A 20,656-nucleotide genomic window follows, 5' to 3' on the forward strand; every position below is an offset into this window, starting at 1 on the left:
AGAACGAAAGGGAAACGGCAGCGGCGCGAAATCACGAACGCACTGACGAATTAACCGAGAAGAAGATACGGCGAGGAGGCGGGAAAAGAAGACAGGAGAAAGAAGTGTCGAAAGGAGACAGTAACACAGCGAGCGAAAACTAGAGACGAAGAAGCTCAAACAAACGTCGGGGCACGGAAGGGGCCCCCCAAGACCGCGATCCTCGAGAAAAGAGGAGCCGCGCAAAAGTGAGGAGCACAAAGAGAAGACGTGATTAATGACGAAGAGATGCGCCATTTCCTTCCCCTCGTGCGAGGAAGGGGGAGAGAGATGGCACCAGTGCTGGCAGCAGCGAATGAAACGGCTGAATTAATAACAAACACAATTAATCACGCGGCGCGATAGCGTATGCGCTTGCCCGAGGCGCTTCTCTCTCCCTCTCCCATCCGTGGCCGTCGACGATGATGACGACGAGTGCTGTCCGGAACAGCGGCGCACGGAGGACGTTCGCGCGCGGTAGCAGTGCGGGGATTTTGGTTTTTTTGTTTCATCCTTCCTTAATTCGCTGTCACTTTCGTTACGTTTCCAGCTATGCATGCGCGCGAGCCAGCGGGGGCGGGAACGTTCCCTCCGCCTTTCTCAGCCAACCTCTCGCTCCCTTTGCTTCTCCGTACTCGCGGATGTTCGATATATTGTTACGGGAATCATTCGGGAAGCTGTTGCGTTTCGGGTGTATACACGGAGAGACACCGCCATGTTTGATGTAATTTGTTTTTCGGAATTAAAATGCGCACGAGTGAAATAAATGTAAGTCCCCTTCCCTAACGTTTTAAGAATATGACTGATTTTGACATTGAGTGACAGTAGGACAACGTGATGTCGTCATCGCGAAAACATTTACGAAATCACGTTTTCCTACTGTTAATATCAACCAATAGAACACGGAACACGGTCCTACTGTTACCCAATAGGACACGGGATGTCCCAGTCTATTCATATGTGTCTGCGTACTCTGCACAGACGAGATGCACGCATCTCGATTCAAGCAGACGCTGTCACCAGATCAAAGTTAAATATTCTTTAAGCAGCCCCCTAATCCATGTTCACAAGCATTATTAAATTGAAGGTCCTATCCAAAAGCGATCATACCGAAAGGGAAACGAACCCACTACCTATGTAATTTTAGGTAGCATCACGCGATAGCCAGCTGGTTGTCCTTTCCAGACACACGCGGAAATTTGCCAACTAAGGCGTCTAAGCTCCGCTAGCTCACATTTGCACTCATTTTTATTCTTTTGTCTGCACACCAGGAGCGAATGGAAATGCTTGCCTACCGACGCTATGCACATATACAGTGACCAAAGCAACTTTTTGGAAGCTACACGTTCCATGTCAGAGTAAATATTGTTTGCCTAACCCCTCATGCAATACCCCTGGCCGGTGCTTTTGACATATTGTAATAAATAAATAAATAAATAAATAAATAAATAAATAAATAAATAAATAAATGTTGCCAAACGTCAATAGTGTCAGGCCCACGATAAAATAACGAGTACTCCCAACTCAGTGCGCTTTTCGAAGTTCATTACGACTTCTCACCTTAAGCGAGAGAAGGTACCGGCCAACGGGCAGCGTTCCCGCAGGCAGGAGAAGGTCCTTCCGGGAGAGGGCGCCACTTCGGTGCTGCTCGAATACGACGTGAGACCCCGTTGCGTTGAGGACAGTCCACAAGTACCGGACCTTGGTCGAGATGGGGCACCACGTGCTCACGGCTGCCTCCACGAACACGACTTCGTCGAAACGAACCTATTATAAGCGCCAATACGAAGAACGAAAGCGGGGAAAACGGAATTCATTTTTAAGATGTCCGAAAACATACCGCGCGTATACAGATAGTAGTTCGAGGCACAAAATAAGGCTTAAGTACACGTGAACAAACGCGCTAGACTTACCTTGCGCCACGAACTTTTTTCAGGGCACGCAAAAACAAGCCGTTAGCAAAACTTACTGCAGTTTTCGTCACTGCTAGCCTATTTGTTATTTACTAAGAACGGCAGATGGTTAGCAAGATTACGCGCCCATCCCCGACTAAGCGAAGAAACTGCGCGACAAAAGCTTCGGTACAAATACGAGCTGAGCTGAAAAAGAAAAACCGAAACTAAACAACTATTGCTCCTTCTCGTAGCCATAAACTCGCCGTATTCTTGGACGTACTGTCATCGTAACGTATCTTTTTCTTTTTTTTTGTGATGGCGGCAATGTCAGTTCGGCATGTGTGTCTCCACACAATGTAAGGCGTGGCGCCGAGTCTCAATTCCCGCGTAATCGAGATAGCCAAACTGAGTCGTCGTATTCAACAGGAAGCAAGAAAAAATGTGTAGCAGTTTCGCCTGAACACTGATGCACTGACTGCAAGAGCAAAGCATTAACTAGGAAACTACACGATTTAAGGTTCGCAGTCTTATCTGGTCTATCAAATGCAGTAAACATTCGCTTACTAATTAAGTTAACAAACACGAAGCCACCTGCGCACATGGTGACGCATCTCATTCGAACACTGAGTTTCGTAACGCCGGCAGTGGTGAGCTTCGTGCGGCGCCTCGCTTTCCCACTACCCGGAAGCTCGAAATTTCCAAGACGAGGTCCGCGAGAATATAACTCGTAACAAGCCAACAGTCATTTCGGTCCGTCTCCCGGCCATCGAACCTGCCGCAGATTGCTTATCAAATACGGCGCGTGGGCCGCGTATACGCTCAGACGCAACACGTGAGACGCGCACTGGCCTGCACCCTGAACCCACCTCTCGCCCCCACCTCCTTCTCGCAGTGCGCGCTTGATCACGTGGCCTGCAGCACAGGGCACGCGGGAAGAAGACGGCGCGAATCGAGCCTCCATCTTTCTCGGCTCGCCCTCGCATGCTTTCTGTCGTAACTCACAGCACACGACGCGCGGGGTACGATCTTTGTATACATAACAGCACGGCGACGGCGAGAATTCGCCTGGAGCACCGATGTATTTGATGACGCGAGAAAACTGAACCACCTGCAGACAGTAGACCTACTGGTTCAGAGCTGAAATGATGCCACTCACCTTCGTGTGGCGGTGGATGCGCAGTTCGGGCTTGTTGCATGGCTGCAGCATTGCGAACACGTTCGTCTCGAACTCGGCGCGACTGAAGACATTGTAGGCGACGACCTTGACCCAGTACTCTCGAACTCTGGCATAACGAAACGCAAAAACAGAAAAAAAAAACATTTTGTCAAGGGGAGGCACGCAGAACAAACAGGTTGAATTTTCGTTATTTAGCGTATATGGAAGCACTACACTCTGATACCCCAGGAAGTATACTGCCAAGCCTCAGAGCTATCCTAGTGACGTCTTTTCCAGAAACCAGTGTCGAAGGACATCGTGTTGTTAAGTGCGTTCCACACGTAGGTTCCACACTGTGCGTTTAGAAGCGCACAGGTGAGCCTGGAAATCGTAGACTCTTCTCGGCCCCTCCCCACTAATCATCTAAGGGCGGCGCCAAATCTGCCTCGTACCTTTACGCAGTACCTTTACCGAATGGCGGCCGACGATGTTGCAATCTAAGAGCTGTTTACTTCCCGTATTTACCCCTGGAAAGCCGGAGACCAAAGGGAGAAGCACGTGACCGCTTTTCCTTTGAAGCAGCTGAGCTTCATTTGCATCTATTGCGTAGCTTGTTTTATCTGTGACTCGACGAACGGGGATTTGGTGAAACTTGGCCTCCCCGAATGGAGAAAATGGAAACCCTATGACAGCAGTAGTCTATTGGTACCTGGTGAACGTGTGCGACACCTCGGGTCCGTCGGTGACCGCGACCGGACCGCTGCCGTCCCCGAAGTTCCACAAGTAGGTCAGGTTACTGCCCGTCGTGTGAAGGGCTCGAAGCCGCGTGGGCCGAGACACCAGCACCGGCCCGAGGACGACGATACCGTGCACGTTGGTCACACGCTCGACAAGACGGAGCGCCAACTCCGGCGACGTCACACAGCTCACGTGATTCTGGCACGTCACCCTGACCACGTAGCTGCAGCAAAGAAATCGGTGAAGGATGTTAAAACGCTATACCCTTCGGAAATCGATATAAACTCAATCGAGAAAATCTCCAGGTAAACAGAAACGCAGCGAGATTTCTATAGCTACTTTTGCATGGGACAAAGGCTGTTGTTGCATGCGTCCGTACTTAAAGCAACCCTATAGTATCCCTATACCTTTGCTTTTGCTCATTAGAAAAGGAGTCTATTTCCGCAACAGCATGCGAATCACAGCAGCACTCTTTATGGAAGATGCGTTTATTTCCTTTCCCATTTGCTATGTCAGCACACTAAGTCATAATATTTGCTTATGAGATATGAGATGTTCCGTGCCTCCGAGGTTACATTAGCATTGCAGAAAAAAGGTGGGGAGACGAAGAAAGGGAACCCGATTTCCCAGAAAAATCCCAAAGCGAAACTTTAGCAAGTATTGCTACGGCAGTGAGGATAGAAAGCTGAAAGAAAAACGAATTGTAATCTGCTGTCTTAAGGCAAAGAATGACAGACAAATTGAAAACGCCGTTTAAAAATATTTCTTTGGCGACGGTGGTTAGTAATATTTGGAAGCTACGAACTTTACTATGTGGGAACTTCAGCCGTGTGCACAGCACGCTAGTTATGTTAAAAAAAAAACATTCACAGTGCGAGAGAAAAAACCAAAAGAAGGCACCAAAACGAAAAAAAAAATCTCTATACAAACCTCGGAATAATCGATAAATGAATTTTCTTATTTCGAGCGATACTGGTTACGGACACCGGCGGCGGCGGCGGCGGCGGCGGACAACTACGGCGCCAAAAACGGCCGGTGAAATGATCTCACAACAGCTTTCGCTGTAAAAGAAAAAAAAATAAGCCCTCGTGAATACATAAAAAGAATGCTTAGGTCGGTAAAGGTAGCACGTGCTGAACCCCTGCATCTTGTGTTTTGTATGGACGTCACACGACAGCAAGAGTGCTGCGGCACTGTGTCAGAAACACGCGACGCGATGCTACATTGCAAGTGAATGGTGGTGCCAAAACTCACGTTCCAGGTCTGGTGGGACGGAGGTTGACGGCGGCGGCGTCCGTAACGTAGTGTTCTTGCTGTGGAATCAGAGACCAGAGGAAGCGCAGCGTCGTCTCCGTGGCAGGCACCGCGAAGGCGCGCAGCAGAAGCCGTTTCTCAGAAGACAACGTCAGATCCGCGGGCGCGCACGTCTCGGCAGCTGCACCGGGCGGCCAGACGCACAGGGTCGCCTCTGCGAAATGCACAGGGAAAGGCCGTCAGTACAGCGCACACTCGCTGGCTGTAGCAGCAATCACTGTGCTATAGGGAGAAGCGAGACCTCACAGCGATTCCTTCGCCTCCAAATAACTTACTGCGGCAGCAGCATGTGCGCACTATACCTTTGCCCTTCACACAATACTGTGGAGATCAGCTTGTTCCTCAAGTAATAGGTGGTGTTCAATCCAACGCCCCAGCACTAAGTAACAAAGTATCTTTCGCGAAGGCTATCGTTTTGTTGAATGCACACGCCGAAAGCAATCCCTCATTCGGGAATACTTTATGGAAGTCATGTTGAGACAACACCTATCGTACTCCCTTGGCTGTAAGAGTTAGGCGCTTGTACTATTGAATGTTTGCGATATTTGTTTACGCGTGACCTACGAAAGAACAAAAAGGGACCATCCACTGCAAAACAGAGTGAGTGAGTGAGTGAGTGAGTGAGTGAGTGAGTGAGTGAGTGAGTGAGTGAGTGAGTGAGTGAGTGAGTGAGTGAGTGAGTGAGTGAGTGAGTGAGTGAGTGAAAACATTTATTGACATAAAAAGAAACCGCTGAGTCGTAGACACTGCACCGCTCACGTGCTGTTCAGTTTTTGTTTCTTCCTCTCGGGATCCCGAATGTCAAGAACAAGAAAGGTAACTGATGCACACGTCCGTGTCTGCCGTGCTGTATTTGCGTCGTTTTCGAGGTCCAAGTCCATCAATTCAGAGTGCCAAATAATCATTTTCCATGCTCTGCAGACGTCTGACCTACAGGCGACAGTGTAGCGTGTTTTCGCGTGTGTATCGTTCACCCCGCTATATCGCACTGAAACCTGCATGTGTTTCAGTGCAGAAAAAATTCAAGTAATGAATTTCTCCTTCGACTGAAGTCAGTCACTGAAGGAAGTACAGTTTCAAATTCAGACAAGAGCCTGGAGCAGGGACACCCATGAAAACGAATCTGGCTTAGCAGGACAGATACTGAAATTCGGAGTAAGTTGATGCGACCAATCAGAGCTACATTTGCCATAGCTCGTCTTATAATCGACGAAAGAAAGAGCTGAAATGGGTGAACAGGGATGGCACCAGGTGATGAATAACAATGCAGGAACAACGCAGCTTCTACAACGTGACGCACTCCAATCGGTTTCTCAAATCAAAGAGAAGTGCAACAGAAAGAGCACTCAGTTTTCAGTGCGAAAATGAAAGGAAGTCCCCGCAGTGACATTGTCTTGCCACAATGCCACGCAGAGGAAAAAAAAAAAAAAAGAAACGGGCGTAGCTTTCACCAGCGGAGCAAGGCTAAAGCACAGCGGAACTGATCGGTTCCTAGCTGGTTCTGGCCATACGAAATGATGTCAAGTTATACGAAGTGACGCCAAGTGGTGCCAAGTTTCAGTCGAGTCCCGCACAGTTGCCTCTCGCCGTGTCGGCCGTACTAAGTCGTGGACTACTTTAAAGGAGTCGAGTCTAGCAGTCCTCGCTTGGCAGCGCACCGTGATTCTCAGTAAGCGGCTTCTTTATCGACAGTGCGAACCTACTTCGGTCTCCCCATATGTCTGCGTGTGGCGCCGCGCACGACTTTATACAGAACAAAGGAGCGCATGCGCAAGCGGCCGTGACGTCACGTCTGGCGCGACCGAGCGGTTGCGCCACGGTGGGTTGCGCGCAGTGTCCAGGCAGGCGGGCTATGGCAGAGCAGTGTATGGGCTAGCGAAGCAGGTGCACAGCTGTGCAACCGATCGCTATAAACAACGCGCAGTGACGTCATCGCGGTGCGGAAATCTTTGTTCGAGTTGGACAGATTACGTCCAGCGCAAACAGCTCCGCTGTCAAAAAGAAAAAAAAACTAACTAACTAAGTGGTTTGTTTATTAGCGGTGTGCTGTCGCAGGCTAACGGCTCACATAGCACTCTTAAAACTAGGAAAAACGTTACAGAATACTGAACATTTTACTCACTACAGTGCGAAGCTAAATACCCACAAGCGGGTAAAACGCACAAGCAGTAACAATCAAACAACAATAACTGAAACTACAATTCTCAGAATGATCCCGTTCGAGTAAGATGATAACAAGAATAAGTAAATTCATGTTTCCACGAAGTGCCGCTTTCGCTTTAACGATTGCACCATATTCGGAGAAGCACGACCCCAACCGGTAATTAACCGCCGGGGGGTCGGCACCCTTCTGACTTGCTGTTTTATTTGTTTATATTTCTTGCTCAGCAACCGAGGAGGGCACGAACCGGAAGAAACGATCAGCCGAAGAAAGCCAAACAGTAAGAGCGACAGAAAAATCTGCAAGACGTCCAGAATGGAGTTACCGGAACTACGAGAGTAGAAAACAAATAATCAAGAAAAAGCAGTGAGGTCAACCATATCGGATTATCCGGTTTGCTACCCTACGCCAGCGGAAGGAAAGAAGAGAACATAAAAGATATAGCGGAAGAAGGAGATGGTACAAGACCGTAAAGAAACTCGTGACAGATGCGCTAAAAATCAAAACAAAGCCAAGGTGTGAAGCCGTTCGCCCAAGAAGTTGTTTGACGTGCAAGCGTAATCTTCGGTTATCACCAGTTGTGAGGCTGCTTTTGGATTTTCCTAGAATGAAGAGGCGATAGTTTTCCGAGCGTTCCTCTCGAGGGAAGCCACCACTGCTATTGGTGCATCATGCTTTGAAGAGACTAGGTCTGCTGGTTGTTCAGGAGTGCACAGATGACATTCAGTAACGAGAGTACGGATACTGGAATCTTCATTTATAGAGAGATAGAGAGAACGGAAAGAGATGCGGCAATAGAAGAATACTTAATATTCTTTTCAAAAAGCCGTTGCATAGCTCCAGCAAACAAACTATACGCAAACACGAACGCCCAATTGACTCCAAACGGGCTCTGAACAAAACTGCTGACACGGAACGACAGACGCTCGAAAGAAGTAGGAAAAGCGGAAGCACGAGCCATCCGGATAAACTGAGCGGATTAGCGGCTCACGCTTCGGTTTTCCCGCTCGGCGACAATATAATTTGACAGGACAAGGGTGTGACAGTTGGACAAAAAACAAATAAAAAAAACTCTCGATGTCGCGAACCGAAGCTAAGAGTGAAGAAATTAAATAAAGGCGAAGCGAATCGACAGGAGAAGGCGAGCGAACAAAATTAAAAAAAAAATGCGTTGTAACTTCAGCGAAGCGAAGTCATCCAACAAAATCAAGAAAAGCCGCGCGCGCCACGAAATTTTCCCTTCTTTGCAGTTTTTCGGGAGCCGCTGTTCCTGCGGTCAAAACAACCACGGAATGCGTGCAGAGGATAAGAGAATAAGGTAAGACGGAAATCGAACGTTGTGCTGCCGATTTTGCTGCCTCGTTTTTTTTTCCTTTTGTAATATTCCTCTCTTTCGATATATATGCCGTCGAAACGCACGAGGCGCTGCGCTGTCAGAAGGACGTCATTCAGGCGAAGCCGTGATTGAATTTGTTCCGATCGTCGTCGTCAAAAAGGCAGGAAATCCCGACAGAACCAAAGCGCTGAAAGCCGGCAACAAGAAATACTTTAAAAATATGCAAATAAACTCGATGATATCTCTCTGGTCGAGTGAGGAAGCAGCACGTGCGGGAAAGCAAGCAACAAACGCTAATCAGCAAAAAAAAAAAAAAGTTTAAAGCACATAAATATGTAGCGAGGCAAAGTTTAAAAAGAAAAAACACTTAGAAAGAAATTCAGCTAGACGGCGTGGGAGAGAAGAGGCCCCGTGAAGAGAGGATTTTGCAGCTTCTAAACTGGACGAGAATGAAATCAAACAAATATATGTGCGTTCGGCTAAAAGAAAGGGGGGGAATGCTCACGTTTTGTGAAACGAGTGTGAAGAGGCAAAAGACGAGGTAAGATCCAAGCTGAAAGGCAAGTTCCCAGGTGTAACTGATCCCGCGAACACACAAGAGTAGTCGTAAAATGCAAATGGCAAGATTAATTGATGCAAAAGATAAGCTAGGAAGCATTTAAGCGACGACGAATAGACATCGCGCACAGTTAGCGAAGGCAGCGTGTGGCCCTTCTATAGTTTCCGCTCTCTCCTAATTCGTTTTGTGAACTACACGCTAAACCCGGGTTATAAAATGCCTGTTTGCCACAGGGTAGAGAGCGACATCCGGGAATGTGGTGTGGAGAACGGATTTTCCGGCTCTCCATGTTTCGAAACGCCTCCGGCACTCCCGCTTCACTTTTCTTTTTTTTTCCCGAAAACTCTGAACTTGCATAACGTTCGCGAGTACCGCGCTTCTGTCGTATATAGCCGGATTTTAATTATAGTAACGTGGTACAAGGCATGTAGCGATCTGCTCCTCTTGCAGAAAAAATCTTTTCCGTCTGCAACGCTTAAGTGCACTTTTTGTTTATTAATATTTACAGAACCCCCAAAGCAAATATACAGAATAAAGAAGAGAGGTTACATATTCTAACGAATAATATGTTGTACAGAGTCAGTAGTAATGAATAATTGTTAGCTCGCTAATAACACTTCAGGATAAACACTTCTTCAGTACAAAAGTAAAGAACAGTAGCCGAATACGTGCATACTTTACGTATACATACGTACATGCTTGAGTTATTAAGGAAGCACGCACAACGTAAACACGTATTCAAAGATATTAGGAGCTAGCGATAGCTCGAATGCTTCATATCACAAGTGAGAAAGTAATCGCCCCGGAAGTGATGTCAAGATGCCGCGATTTGCTGGCGAAGCCGGTGCACACGGCATATGACCGGGTACGTTGAATTAGCGTCACGTCTATCGAAGTTAAAGAGGAATACAGTGATGCTACCGAGGACTTCTGATTTGGAGCAATTTTTGGAGCAGCAAAATTTCCGTTTTGGAGCACTTTGGAGCAGCAAAATTTTCATCTTGGAGCACTTTGGAGCAGATAATTTTGCATCTGGGAGCACTCTGGAGCAGCGAATTTTACATCCTGGAGTGCACTACAGAAGCATATTGCAATAAATTCAAGCACCGGAATATTACTATGGGGCTCTTATGAAGGCTAGAAATATTTCGATTCATGGAATCTCATGGAAAAAATCACCTCAGGAGAACTCCATACTGCACTCGCTAATGAAAAAATGAGGGCTCATGCAGTTGAGTGTTCTGAATTAACCTCTTCGGCGATTATTTTCGACACTAGCAAATAAACAGAATACCAGATCAATAAAATTGAACTTTATGAAATAACACTCTAAATACATCTATGTGGTTATCAGCAGACATTGTAGACAAACGCCGTGATGTACAGCAGTGCCTCAATGCCAAAGAGCCACACTGTCCCTAATGCATTCCCCTAAGGAAACTCCAAGGCGAAAGCCAGGTTCTTTTTCTTCTCGATCGACGGGTTGATCCTCCCCCTCCCTCTCTGCAAGCTATCTGCACCTCACCTGGTTTTGCGCTAGCTCCATGATCGGCACACCGATTACGGAAGCAGTGTAAAGCGACGATGTCGTGATGGCGTCATCACGTAACATCACGATATATGACGCCATGATGACGTCACAAGTTTTGACGATCTATGACGTCGTGATGGCGTCATCACATGATTATTTTTTGCATCAATCGACTGACGCCGCCGAAGGTCAACTTCGTGTTTGATAAAGCATCTGATGCTTTCGCATTGATATTGCGTATTGAACGTTAACAACCTGGCCTTACATACCAAACTGTCCTCCACCACGTCACCTCCTTGCCATGCGCGAAACAGCTTCGCTTATCATCCACTTCACATAGTGAAATGGCTCCTCAACTTTTTTTTAAATGTTTATTGTGATAACAATTATATGGACGCTCTCCGCGGATTTTTGTCGTCGCCATTGCCTTAATTTTCTGTATAAAGACCAAATTAATAACATCACCACGCGCATTCTAGCCGCGGGTAAAAGCTCGCGAGCGCTGGCGACGAACGCGGCTGAAGCAGAGATTAAGCTAGACGCCAGAGGAGAGGGGGGGGGGGGGACCGCATCGTTCGAAGGGCGCAGTCGCTTGCGCGCGCGCCATCTCGAGGCATCAGGAGACGGCTCGTAAACTTGCTGTGCTCTCAACGCTTACTTCGTGTTTAGAGAACTAAAAGCAAGAAAACGCTTCGGTTCCTGGGCGGCCATATTCCCTTAAACCAGCGTTTTGTTGAGTTACGCGAGATCGAATCCAAAAGAGTTAGCTGCTAGCCTAACTTCGTTTAACAATACAATTTGTTGGTATCGCATTCATTGCTTCGCCCTTAAGCGAAACTGAGTTTTTTTACCCGTCAGCTATTGACCCCCGAAAGCGAGGGGCGGACGTGTAACATGGGTAGCCGCTTCACTGTGGGCCGTCAGCGACGGGCCCGCTACTGACAGCTGCGCACTTGCGGCTGCTCCGACCAGGATATATGCTTTTATTAATGAGATGACATTTTTAAAAAGCAAGCAAAAAATTCGAATTGGAACTCTAGCACGTGAGCTCGAAAGGGCAGGGCTTTTTAGGGGGTATTCACCGCAGAGTGATTAAACTCGGACGTGTCGGTATAAGCAATTACGAAAAAGCTCTTCCTAATGAAGATCCATGGATAAAGTATATCCGAGGAAAAGTGTGAACGCGTTTCCACAGTTCGCGTGCTCTTCCATAAAGGCGAAGCAAGGAAAATTCGATATTGTTCCATATATATACTGCTAGCGATCCCAGATTTCATTCCGCGATGTCCGGAAACAGAAGTGACAGACATTTTAGCAGCACACATGTAGTTATTACTGAACATTGCTTTACTTACGTGCCGTGCGACGCTTGAAACGAGCTATCAGCAGCGCTTCTAGAACAGACGACGTCCGCCGATGAATCGCCGTCGCACTTTCTCGCTACCGACAGGCCTAGACGTCACGAGCCTCTGCGGAGAGCGCGTTTTGCTGTCGAGCCGACTTGCAGAACAGAAGCTGCGTCGGCACCGTGCTTGGCATCGTGGCTTATTCGGGACGCACGCGCGAGCGCTATTTATTCATCGGAATAATTCTTGGTCCATGGTTGCGACTTTGGCAGCCCCAAGATCAAGCTGCACATGTTCTGACGCGCCGGCCGTGCGACTGCCGGTGATAGACGCCCCCAAACCCGAGACTTTGGCGCAGTTTGGCGCAATTTTCGTCGATATTATCAGGATGGCGCAGTAAATACGATTTGGCGCACTTTGGCGCAGTTGGCGCAGGAGTGGAATCACTGGGAATAGAAATGCAACAACAGACCCACCGTGGCGGCTTTGTACGTAATGCGTCGCGCCGCTAAGCTCGACGGCGCGGGCTCTATTCCCCGCCACGGTGGCCGCATTTCGATGGGAACGAAATGCAGAGAACAGCAGTGTACTTAGGTTTAGGCGCCCTTCATATGTCCACATTACAGCTACTTAGGTCAATAAAGCTTAGACAGGAAGCATATTGTGAAAACGACTAGAGCTGCGTGCGTCCTGCTACTTATGTCTCGATCGCGTGACTTAAGTCTAATGCACAGCTACCCACCGTGGTAGCCTAGCGGCTAAGGTTATGCGCGGCGATCCACGAGGGTGCGGGTTCGGTTCCATGCCACCACGACCGCGCCTCGAAGCGGGCGAAATGCAAAGCACGTACTAAGATTTACATTATTCGCGCTTAAACCAAGTTTGTCGAGCGATAGCTCGGTTTTGCTTGCTTTGGCTGACAGACAGCCGATTTTGTAGCCGCAACTACCGCATCTACAATTGCACCGCAAAACAAACATACGCTGCTCGGCGACGTTGGCGATCTAGGCACGAACGTGCAATGAACTTAGAATCGGGGCGGCACGCATGAATGACCTTCAGCCGCTGTTCGTTATCGCCAACGCGGCGCACTTGGGTTTCGCTGAAGCTCTTTGGCCGGCGTTGCGACGACACACGAGGCTCAAGGAACGAAGCACGTGACATGACCTTGGCTGAACTTGAAGGTCAGGAGAATAGACTTTTGGGTTAGTTGATTTGTTGCGTTCATTGAAGCCATAGCGCTGATAAGACAGGGACCACAGAAAGAGGACGGGACGTGCGCTACTCACAACTGAGACAGCATGACACAGCGCGCATCCTCATGTCTTATCATGAGAATGCCTTATCTTATCATGTCTTATCAGCACTATGGCGTCATGAAGGTCAGATTCACGGAACGAGGCGTTTTCTGGGCTTGTACCTGAGGGAGTAGAGCTATCGCTCTAAACGTGCTGAGATTTCTCAATAGTAACAGTGATTAACATAAACATTTGTCAACAAATCGCCGAGGTCATACAGCGAAACAAACAAAGGCCACATATCGAACTGGACCTGACCGTGTCACAAGCTTGCTGCGCGTCAGGGGCACCTCCGAACTACCCTTCGCTCATTGTCTCGTTGTAACTCATTTCGTGGAGGGAACGCACACGCTATCAACCGAGCTTCACGATTATCGATCGTCCTTCGCGTAGAAAGTGCAGTCGAGTCTGGCGTGAAAGCTGTAGACGCAGGAAACTGTGGTCGCGTCGACTCGCTGCACAGCGCGCATCCCCAGTCGACTACGCGACGTGCTTGAGTAACTCTGCGGCCGCTGTAATGGAAGTACTGGCCGCTGACGCGTGAAAAAGGCGCTCGATGCGATGTGCACTCGTGACGCGTCGTTGTCGCTACACTGACTGTGTAGCGCCCCGACGCGAAAGACTGTTGCGGAGAAAGACAAATACAAATAAGGAAAACGAACGAAAATTTACCCTCGAATCAGCAGCCTAGGTTGGTCGGTGATAGTCACAGTGCCACCCGCCCGCAGCTTGAGCACCGAGGATTGCCAGAAACGCATGCGGCAAAATATTCGGGTAACGACACGAGCGAACATCGTGTGTCGCTTCACGAATCGCAAGTCACGCGTCCCATGTAGAAACACACACACACACACACACACACACACACACACACACACACACACACACACACACACACACACACACACACACACACACACACACACACACACACACACACACACACACACACACACACACACACACGCACGCTAACATGTAAATAGTTACAGGCACCTGCCCACATTTTTTAGGCATCGTGGATGTTTTGTTCTATTACCTCGAAAACTCTGAGGTCAAGACAATCTCGGTTTTCATCTTCCCGTACGCTCTGCTAAACCCGAAACGGCGCCTACAGGCCTGTCAGAGAGCCCAAGATGAACGTGGGTTTCAAGCAGGGTCGAAAGAACGGCACTTTAGAATTAAAGAAAAAAGAAAACAGAAAGGAGGGGCACACGCCACAGCGAATGGGAGAGACGGAGACACGCGCTAAGCGAATCGAAGCAAGAAAGCGTGTCGGGGAGATTGCAGGGAGGGAGGTTAATCTAGAATGGAAATTAATGCTTGATTGCACGCGATAATTTGGACTCGCGATCTGCGCAACGTCGACGGCTCAAAGCCGCGGAGCTGAAGCGCCCGGAACGCGAGTCTTGCGGCACACAGTGGCGGGAACAAGTACCGACGTACAAGTGCGCAGCGCGCTGCGGCGAAAACGGCGCCCAGAAAGCAAACCGCTATAGTTTTTGCAAGGATAAGAAGAACAACGGGGCGGGATTCCCGAAATAGACAGCGCGAGCGCGTAAGCTATAGAGAACTAGCAAGCAGAGTTAATGAGCTCCCGAAGCAGAGGAGCTCAATCTCCTGTCTCGCCTTTTGTGTAGACACGGTTTGTTATCTCTTCGTTACATACTTTGCCTCAACGCCGCATTTTAAACGAGGGATTTCTTGTTTAGTTCGCAATTTCATTGGAAATTTATCTTGTTTCCGCTTCCCGCATAATTTTTCATATTTCTTCGTTACATTCAAAGGACCATTCGCCAGTGCCGGCCCGAAGTTCCTTTTTTTTAGCCGCCTGTATCCTGCCTGTTTTCCCGCGCTCTCTTATCTCAAACAATTTGCCGCGTTACCAGCAAACAAACCGCTGCTTCCATGAAGGGATGAAGCAAAGGCTAGATGCTAAAGGTCAGCACAACCAATGATGTGCCTCTGCGCGAGATGGTTGTCTGCAGAGCGTTAAATCACGATTCATCAGGACGCGCTTAAAACACGAGTGAGATTGCCAAGTTAGTTATTTGATTTGAATACATAGATACACAAGGACACAGGGAAAAGAGGGAGAGAGCAAGCTCGCAACTGACACCAAGAGGGGCACAACGCCTGCCAAGCTGTATCGGCAGCAATGCAGCCTTCCGTCCAGTTATTCAGAGAGCTGCGGTTTATAAAATCTTCTATATACAGTCGGCCTCGGCCAAAAAGGCAGACGCTGTCAGAAGTGCAGGCGAACGATCATCATCGTCCTCATTATAATCATCATCACAATAAAATTTTAATATCCACTGAAGTGGAAAGTCGTCATGGTCTGACGTTTCTGGGCACAACTCTCGCAGGGCCTAGTGGTGAAAACCTGGGAAATAAGTCCTCCTAACAGAACATTTACCTTGACTGCCCTTGGACGGAGACAAGACAACCGACACGGAGAGTACGTCAATAGAGAAAATAGACAGACCTGGAGCGCCCGTTTTATAGCGTAGCGTGCTTGAACTCTGCGAAGCCGTGGTGCGGATAACTGAAAGTTATAAATTAATAAAGATTTTATGAAAAAACCAGCCAAGCTAGATGCAAGATGAACGCTTCCGCCACTGCGTAACGAGACGCTCGAGTAGAACACTGCGGAAATGTCTTCGCGTGGATTAATTAACGCATGTATTAAGAAAAACCAACCGACGCGGTGACGGGATACAACTCGAGGTAACACACGGACACACGCGGAAACACAGAGAGCTGTGCATACCCGTCCTCCTGCGTAAGGAGGCACCCTGCAAGCGCGTCTGGTTGAAATCCCCCTACCTTTCCTTCATACCAACTAGGCATTCGTTTCGTGTCTACGAAGTGATGGAACTTCATTTCTGAGTGAGTAGCTCTAAAAGGTAGACAAGCTTAACTGGGGCCAGAACAAATGACAGCCAACGCGGCCGTTCCAAGCCAGGTAACCATGGGCATCACCAGGGTACGAAGAAAAGGCGTGTCGCACCGACGTATGTTCACCCGGTCACCTACTGCAGCCGCAGAATTCCATGCGCTTTCAAAAGGCTCGGGTACAGGGACGGACAACGCTCGATTGAAAGCGTAAAACTTTAGCGACGCAGATGACCAGGCCGCACAGCGCAGACATCTTCCGGACCACATCGCGGGTGTGCCGCTCATAAAACCTCCGCAGGGGCCTGCGTGGCTAACTGCAAAAGTGCGGACATGGCAGCTCTACGGCCGTGCCAGCACACCGTAGATTCATAACCGTCACTGAAGCCCTGCCGGCGAGTTTCAGGCCTTTCAGGCGGTCGGCGTACGTGTGCAAGGCACATAATTACGACGCATGGTCTCGACTATTGCCGCCTTATTCGGTCTAGCTTGCCTTTCTTTCCTCTTGCTTTGGAGCAGACAGGCAAAGAGAGTGAGGCGAAGCCGTGCACAGTGTACCGAAGTGCCCGGCCCGTACTGCGCAGAGAACAACAGTACAGACCAAGTATGCCGATGGCACGGGGCCTTTCAGGCGGTGGGTACGCTACAATTAAAAAGAAAAAAAAAAGGCGACAAGGAAGAAACTAAGCAACGAGCGAGCGAAACCTGATTACGGACTGTCCATTTCTCCACACCGCGGGCGGCCGACCAACAGAAACGGTATTCGCGCATATACGCACGGATACGGGAAAGGAGGCGGGAATCCTCTCCGTCGTCAGCTCGGGCCTCGCGCTCATTTGCGATTTCCTAGGCTCCATTAGAGGAGCCAACGCGCACGCGATTTATGACGAGACCATTTTTCTTGGCCAGAGGAAGGAAGAGGAGCGCGGAACCGCGGGGCCTTCTTCCGCTCGTTGCGGTCACTGATATAGATATATGTCTTCATGCACACATGCACGAAAGCCGCACTTACGCAGAGGGAGAGAGAGGGACACCGACCAGGAACGCGGGCAGCACGAACGGCGCGACTCTTTCTTTTTTTTTTACGACTAGCCGCCCAGTCGCCGCAGCAGTGCCTACATAATAGGCGAGAAATGAAGATATACGCGGAAGCTTTACGCCTCCTCCCCTTCTCTCAACCGCATCCCCGGGCTTTTCCCGTACTTTTTTTTTTCTCTCTTCCTCAATCCGCTTTTCCGCAACTAGCTCGCGGTCGTATAAGGCGCCACATCGGAAAAGCGTGCCGTACCGCGCGGAGGCCTTCTTAGCGCGCCGGACCTGTCTCGTAAATAACCGGGGCGTTCGTCGTCGCAGCCGCATCCCAGCACTAGCGGCCGTCCAGCGCTGGTGCGCCAAGATACCGCCGAACGTGCACTTTCGCGGGTGGGGCATGCGTGAAGTCGGTGACAGCGAATGGCTACAGCGATCGCCTTAACGATGAGCACGTCACGAAGGATGGTGGTGGCGGTGAAAGTGCCGCAGTTGATTGGCACGTGGAGGCCGTTTCGCTAGGGTCTGGACGCCCGGTTCATTGGCACGTAATTCGTGTTACCCTACTCTAAAACCGCGTCCTTGTGTTGAATTAGAGAGCAATTAGCCCCAGTTTCGTACCTGCTTCCCGCAGCAGCGCCAATGCAAACGCAGCTGGCCATATCACGACACGTGAGTCATTGCGTAACCACGCAAGGACAGCCCAGCTAGGCGAGACCGTATTTCTTCCCACAATTATGCGACAACGGTCTGAAGGGACAGTCCGTTTTTCCTCGTGGTGACATAGTACGCGAAGAGAGATCACGCTGCAAGTGACACTCGGTATTCTAGTTACCGGAGAGAGGTGCATGTAAGAGAAGATTAACAATGGGGTTCTGGAGAATCGAGCGCTCTTCATTGATCCTTCTTCATTCTTAGCCAAGTGTATTTGCTCTGCATTCAAAACAAGGAGAAAATTATTCCATAATCTGTGCATCCCTCTTACTATTGTCCTGTGAGAAGAGAAACCACGCTGTACATTGCCATGAAGTGAAGCACGAATCCCTTCCTGAGAACTTGGCAGCATCGTTCGCAGACGCGTCTACGGTCACCTATCTTGCAGATAGGTGACCCCGCCTTCCATGCCTTCCGTCCATACTTGAGTATTCCTTCCGTGCATACTGCTTGCCCTTGAGTTGCCGCTCTGTACGGAGGCTTCATTCGATATTTAACCCACAACGACACCTTCCAAGCGACGTTTATTCGAGCAATCGCCGCCCATGGCGCAGAATAGAGTTGAGCAGGCAAGGGCAAGAATAGCCGGCACGTGGGCTTCCGGCAGCAGAAAAAAAAGAAGGCTTGTATTCCAATAGGAGAGATTGGCCCAAACTCGAATTCCACTTAATTAGTATAAAAATTATCATTCACATGCAAGTTGGACAAAACTGATGGACTTAATATACAACAAAGTGTACGATGTAGTCTGAACTGAAATACACTACAGATACTAATGGTAAAGAAAGCATATTTAACGGCGTAACACAGAAATGGAGTAAATCGACATCGTAATTTGGGATATTGATGCTTCCAGGCTGCTCGTATCGAATGATTAGTGACTAAGCCAAGTATACAAAGTAGGAAATATCGACGCCTAACCCTAGCGGTTCAAGATCGTCGTATTTGCCACAGCTAGCTGCGACTACTAAACTTCACGTTTTTGTACATGCATTAAACTCGCACATACGTATATTTCGAGAAATTAGTTCATGCACTAGTGTTAAGTTATCACATTTTAACAAAACAACGTTATTGGACGAGGTTTGTGAGTGTATAGTGAATTGAGAGCATCACTTGCGCCGCTGCACTATTCCGCTTCGCTTTCATTTATACCGGTGTTCTAATCTTTCTCATTTCTTGAACCTTGCGGGTCGCGGCAAATGACTCAGAAGCAAATGACAGAATTAAGGCAGTGCAGAATTAGAGGAACCATTATAAAAACGAGTCGGCGTCCCAGCTGCCTCGCACAGCTATGAGTTCGGAAATTTCGCACTGACGCACATTAGCTGAGAGACAGCGTGAAATTCCCCCAGTCTTACACATACCAAATGCCGAGTGTTCAAGGCATACGCCCGTACCACAGGAGCGTTTTCACGAGAAGCCAGCGGGGTTGCCTTATGAGCTCGTATCGGAATGCGGATTCTCGGAGCGAAAGAGGAAAGAAATCATAATGAGCTGTAATGTGAGCGAAACATATACGAAGCCGCTGGCGGTTATGACTTAATGCGGGACATGAAAACCAGACACCCCTTGCACCCAGAGCTCGGCTGAGCGCATTTTGGGGTGGACTGAACGCAGAGAGACTGTGGGCGGCTATTATATAGGCACCCACTAAGCGAACCGCAGTTTTAATCCAAACGCACATAAAATAGTCGGCGATCGTAAAGACGAGACTCGTCTGCCCGGAAGGCGCTAACGACTTTGGCCGTATACGTGCGAGTGCGGCAGTTTATACGATTCGAATCGACTTTGGTACGACAGCGGCGCATGCCACCAGCCCCACCGCGCAGAGACTGTGGGATTCTAGCGAGCACGGAGGAGGGAAGCAAGGCAGAGGTAAGTAAGATAAGAGCGCTCGCACGCACGAATGCCATTTCCAAATGATTTTTGAGCTTCGGAGTCGTTCATTTCGCGACGATTAAGACGGGCCCGCCGGGCAGATACCTGAGCTTTCGCTCCGCGCGATTTGAGCATAAGTTATGTTCTCGCGCGCTTTTACGATCCCCGCGGCGCATCGAAGAACGAAGATTTCGCCAAGAAAAGAAAAGCGAGGCAAGTAAAAACACTCGCTGTCAGTAAAGAAGCTCTGCAGTTCGAATCCGAATATTTTCGCCTCGGTTCTATATGCGCAATAAAAAAGATGGAAGCGTCAAGCTTCGCAACCGAAACATCGAGTAACGTGGCCCGCGACGAAAGGCCGTTATTAGGGAGATTTCGACGAACCCTCCCCGACTACCGCTGGCGCTGCCAGAAGCTATAGAAAGGGCAAAGTCAGATTACTAGACAAACACGACAGCTGCGCGCATAGAGCGACGCGTTGAGCTAGCAAGGTTCATGTTTTGCATTTAGCATAATGAGCATGATACACAGACATCGAACTAGGCGATAACGTACGCGTGCTTGTCGAAAGAATTGGAGCTGCCTTGAGTGGTTGCGTGTGGCTAGCTTCAAGAACTACAAGAGAGAATGTATCATCCCTTGTGGTCAACCTTGAAAGAAGTTTGGAAGCAAAGCCAGTGCGATGTTTGCGCGCTTAGATAAGAGCAAAGACGAAGGGATATAGTAAGTAATGACATTTGATTGCTTTTCTTATAAGGCGTGCTTATGGCCCTAGTATACAGCTG

The 20,656-nt window shown here is 48.9% G+C and overlaps 1 protein-coding gene across 1 annotated transcript in view; it reads right to left on the reverse strand.

Annotated features, from left to right (window-relative positions):
- LOC119385456 (uncharacterized) overlaps positions 1-20,656 on the reverse strand; it is a 529,083-nt gene that overhangs the window by 83,876 nt on the left and 424,551 nt on the right. Inside the window, exons 10-13 of the mRNA XM_049413202.1 lie at positions 5,062-5,275; positions 3,779-4,030; positions 3,070-3,196; positions 1,579-1,785 (exon numbers count right to left, since the gene is read on the reverse strand). Coding sequence (XP_049269159.1) covers positions 1,579-1,785; positions 3,070-3,196; positions 3,779-4,030; positions 5,062-5,275 — 800 coding nt within the window. The remainder of the gene's footprint in view (positions 1-1,578; positions 1,786-3,069; positions 3,197-3,778; positions 4,031-5,061; positions 5,276-20,656) is intronic.

This window comes from Rhipicephalus sanguineus, chromosome 3, assembly GCF_013339695.2.
Source record: "Rhipicephalus sanguineus isolate Rsan-2018 chromosome 3, BIME_Rsan_1.4, whole genome shotgun sequence".
In the NCBI taxonomy this organism is placed as follows: domain Eukaryota; kingdom Metazoa; phylum Arthropoda; class Arachnida; order Ixodida; family Ixodidae; genus Rhipicephalus; species Rhipicephalus sanguineus.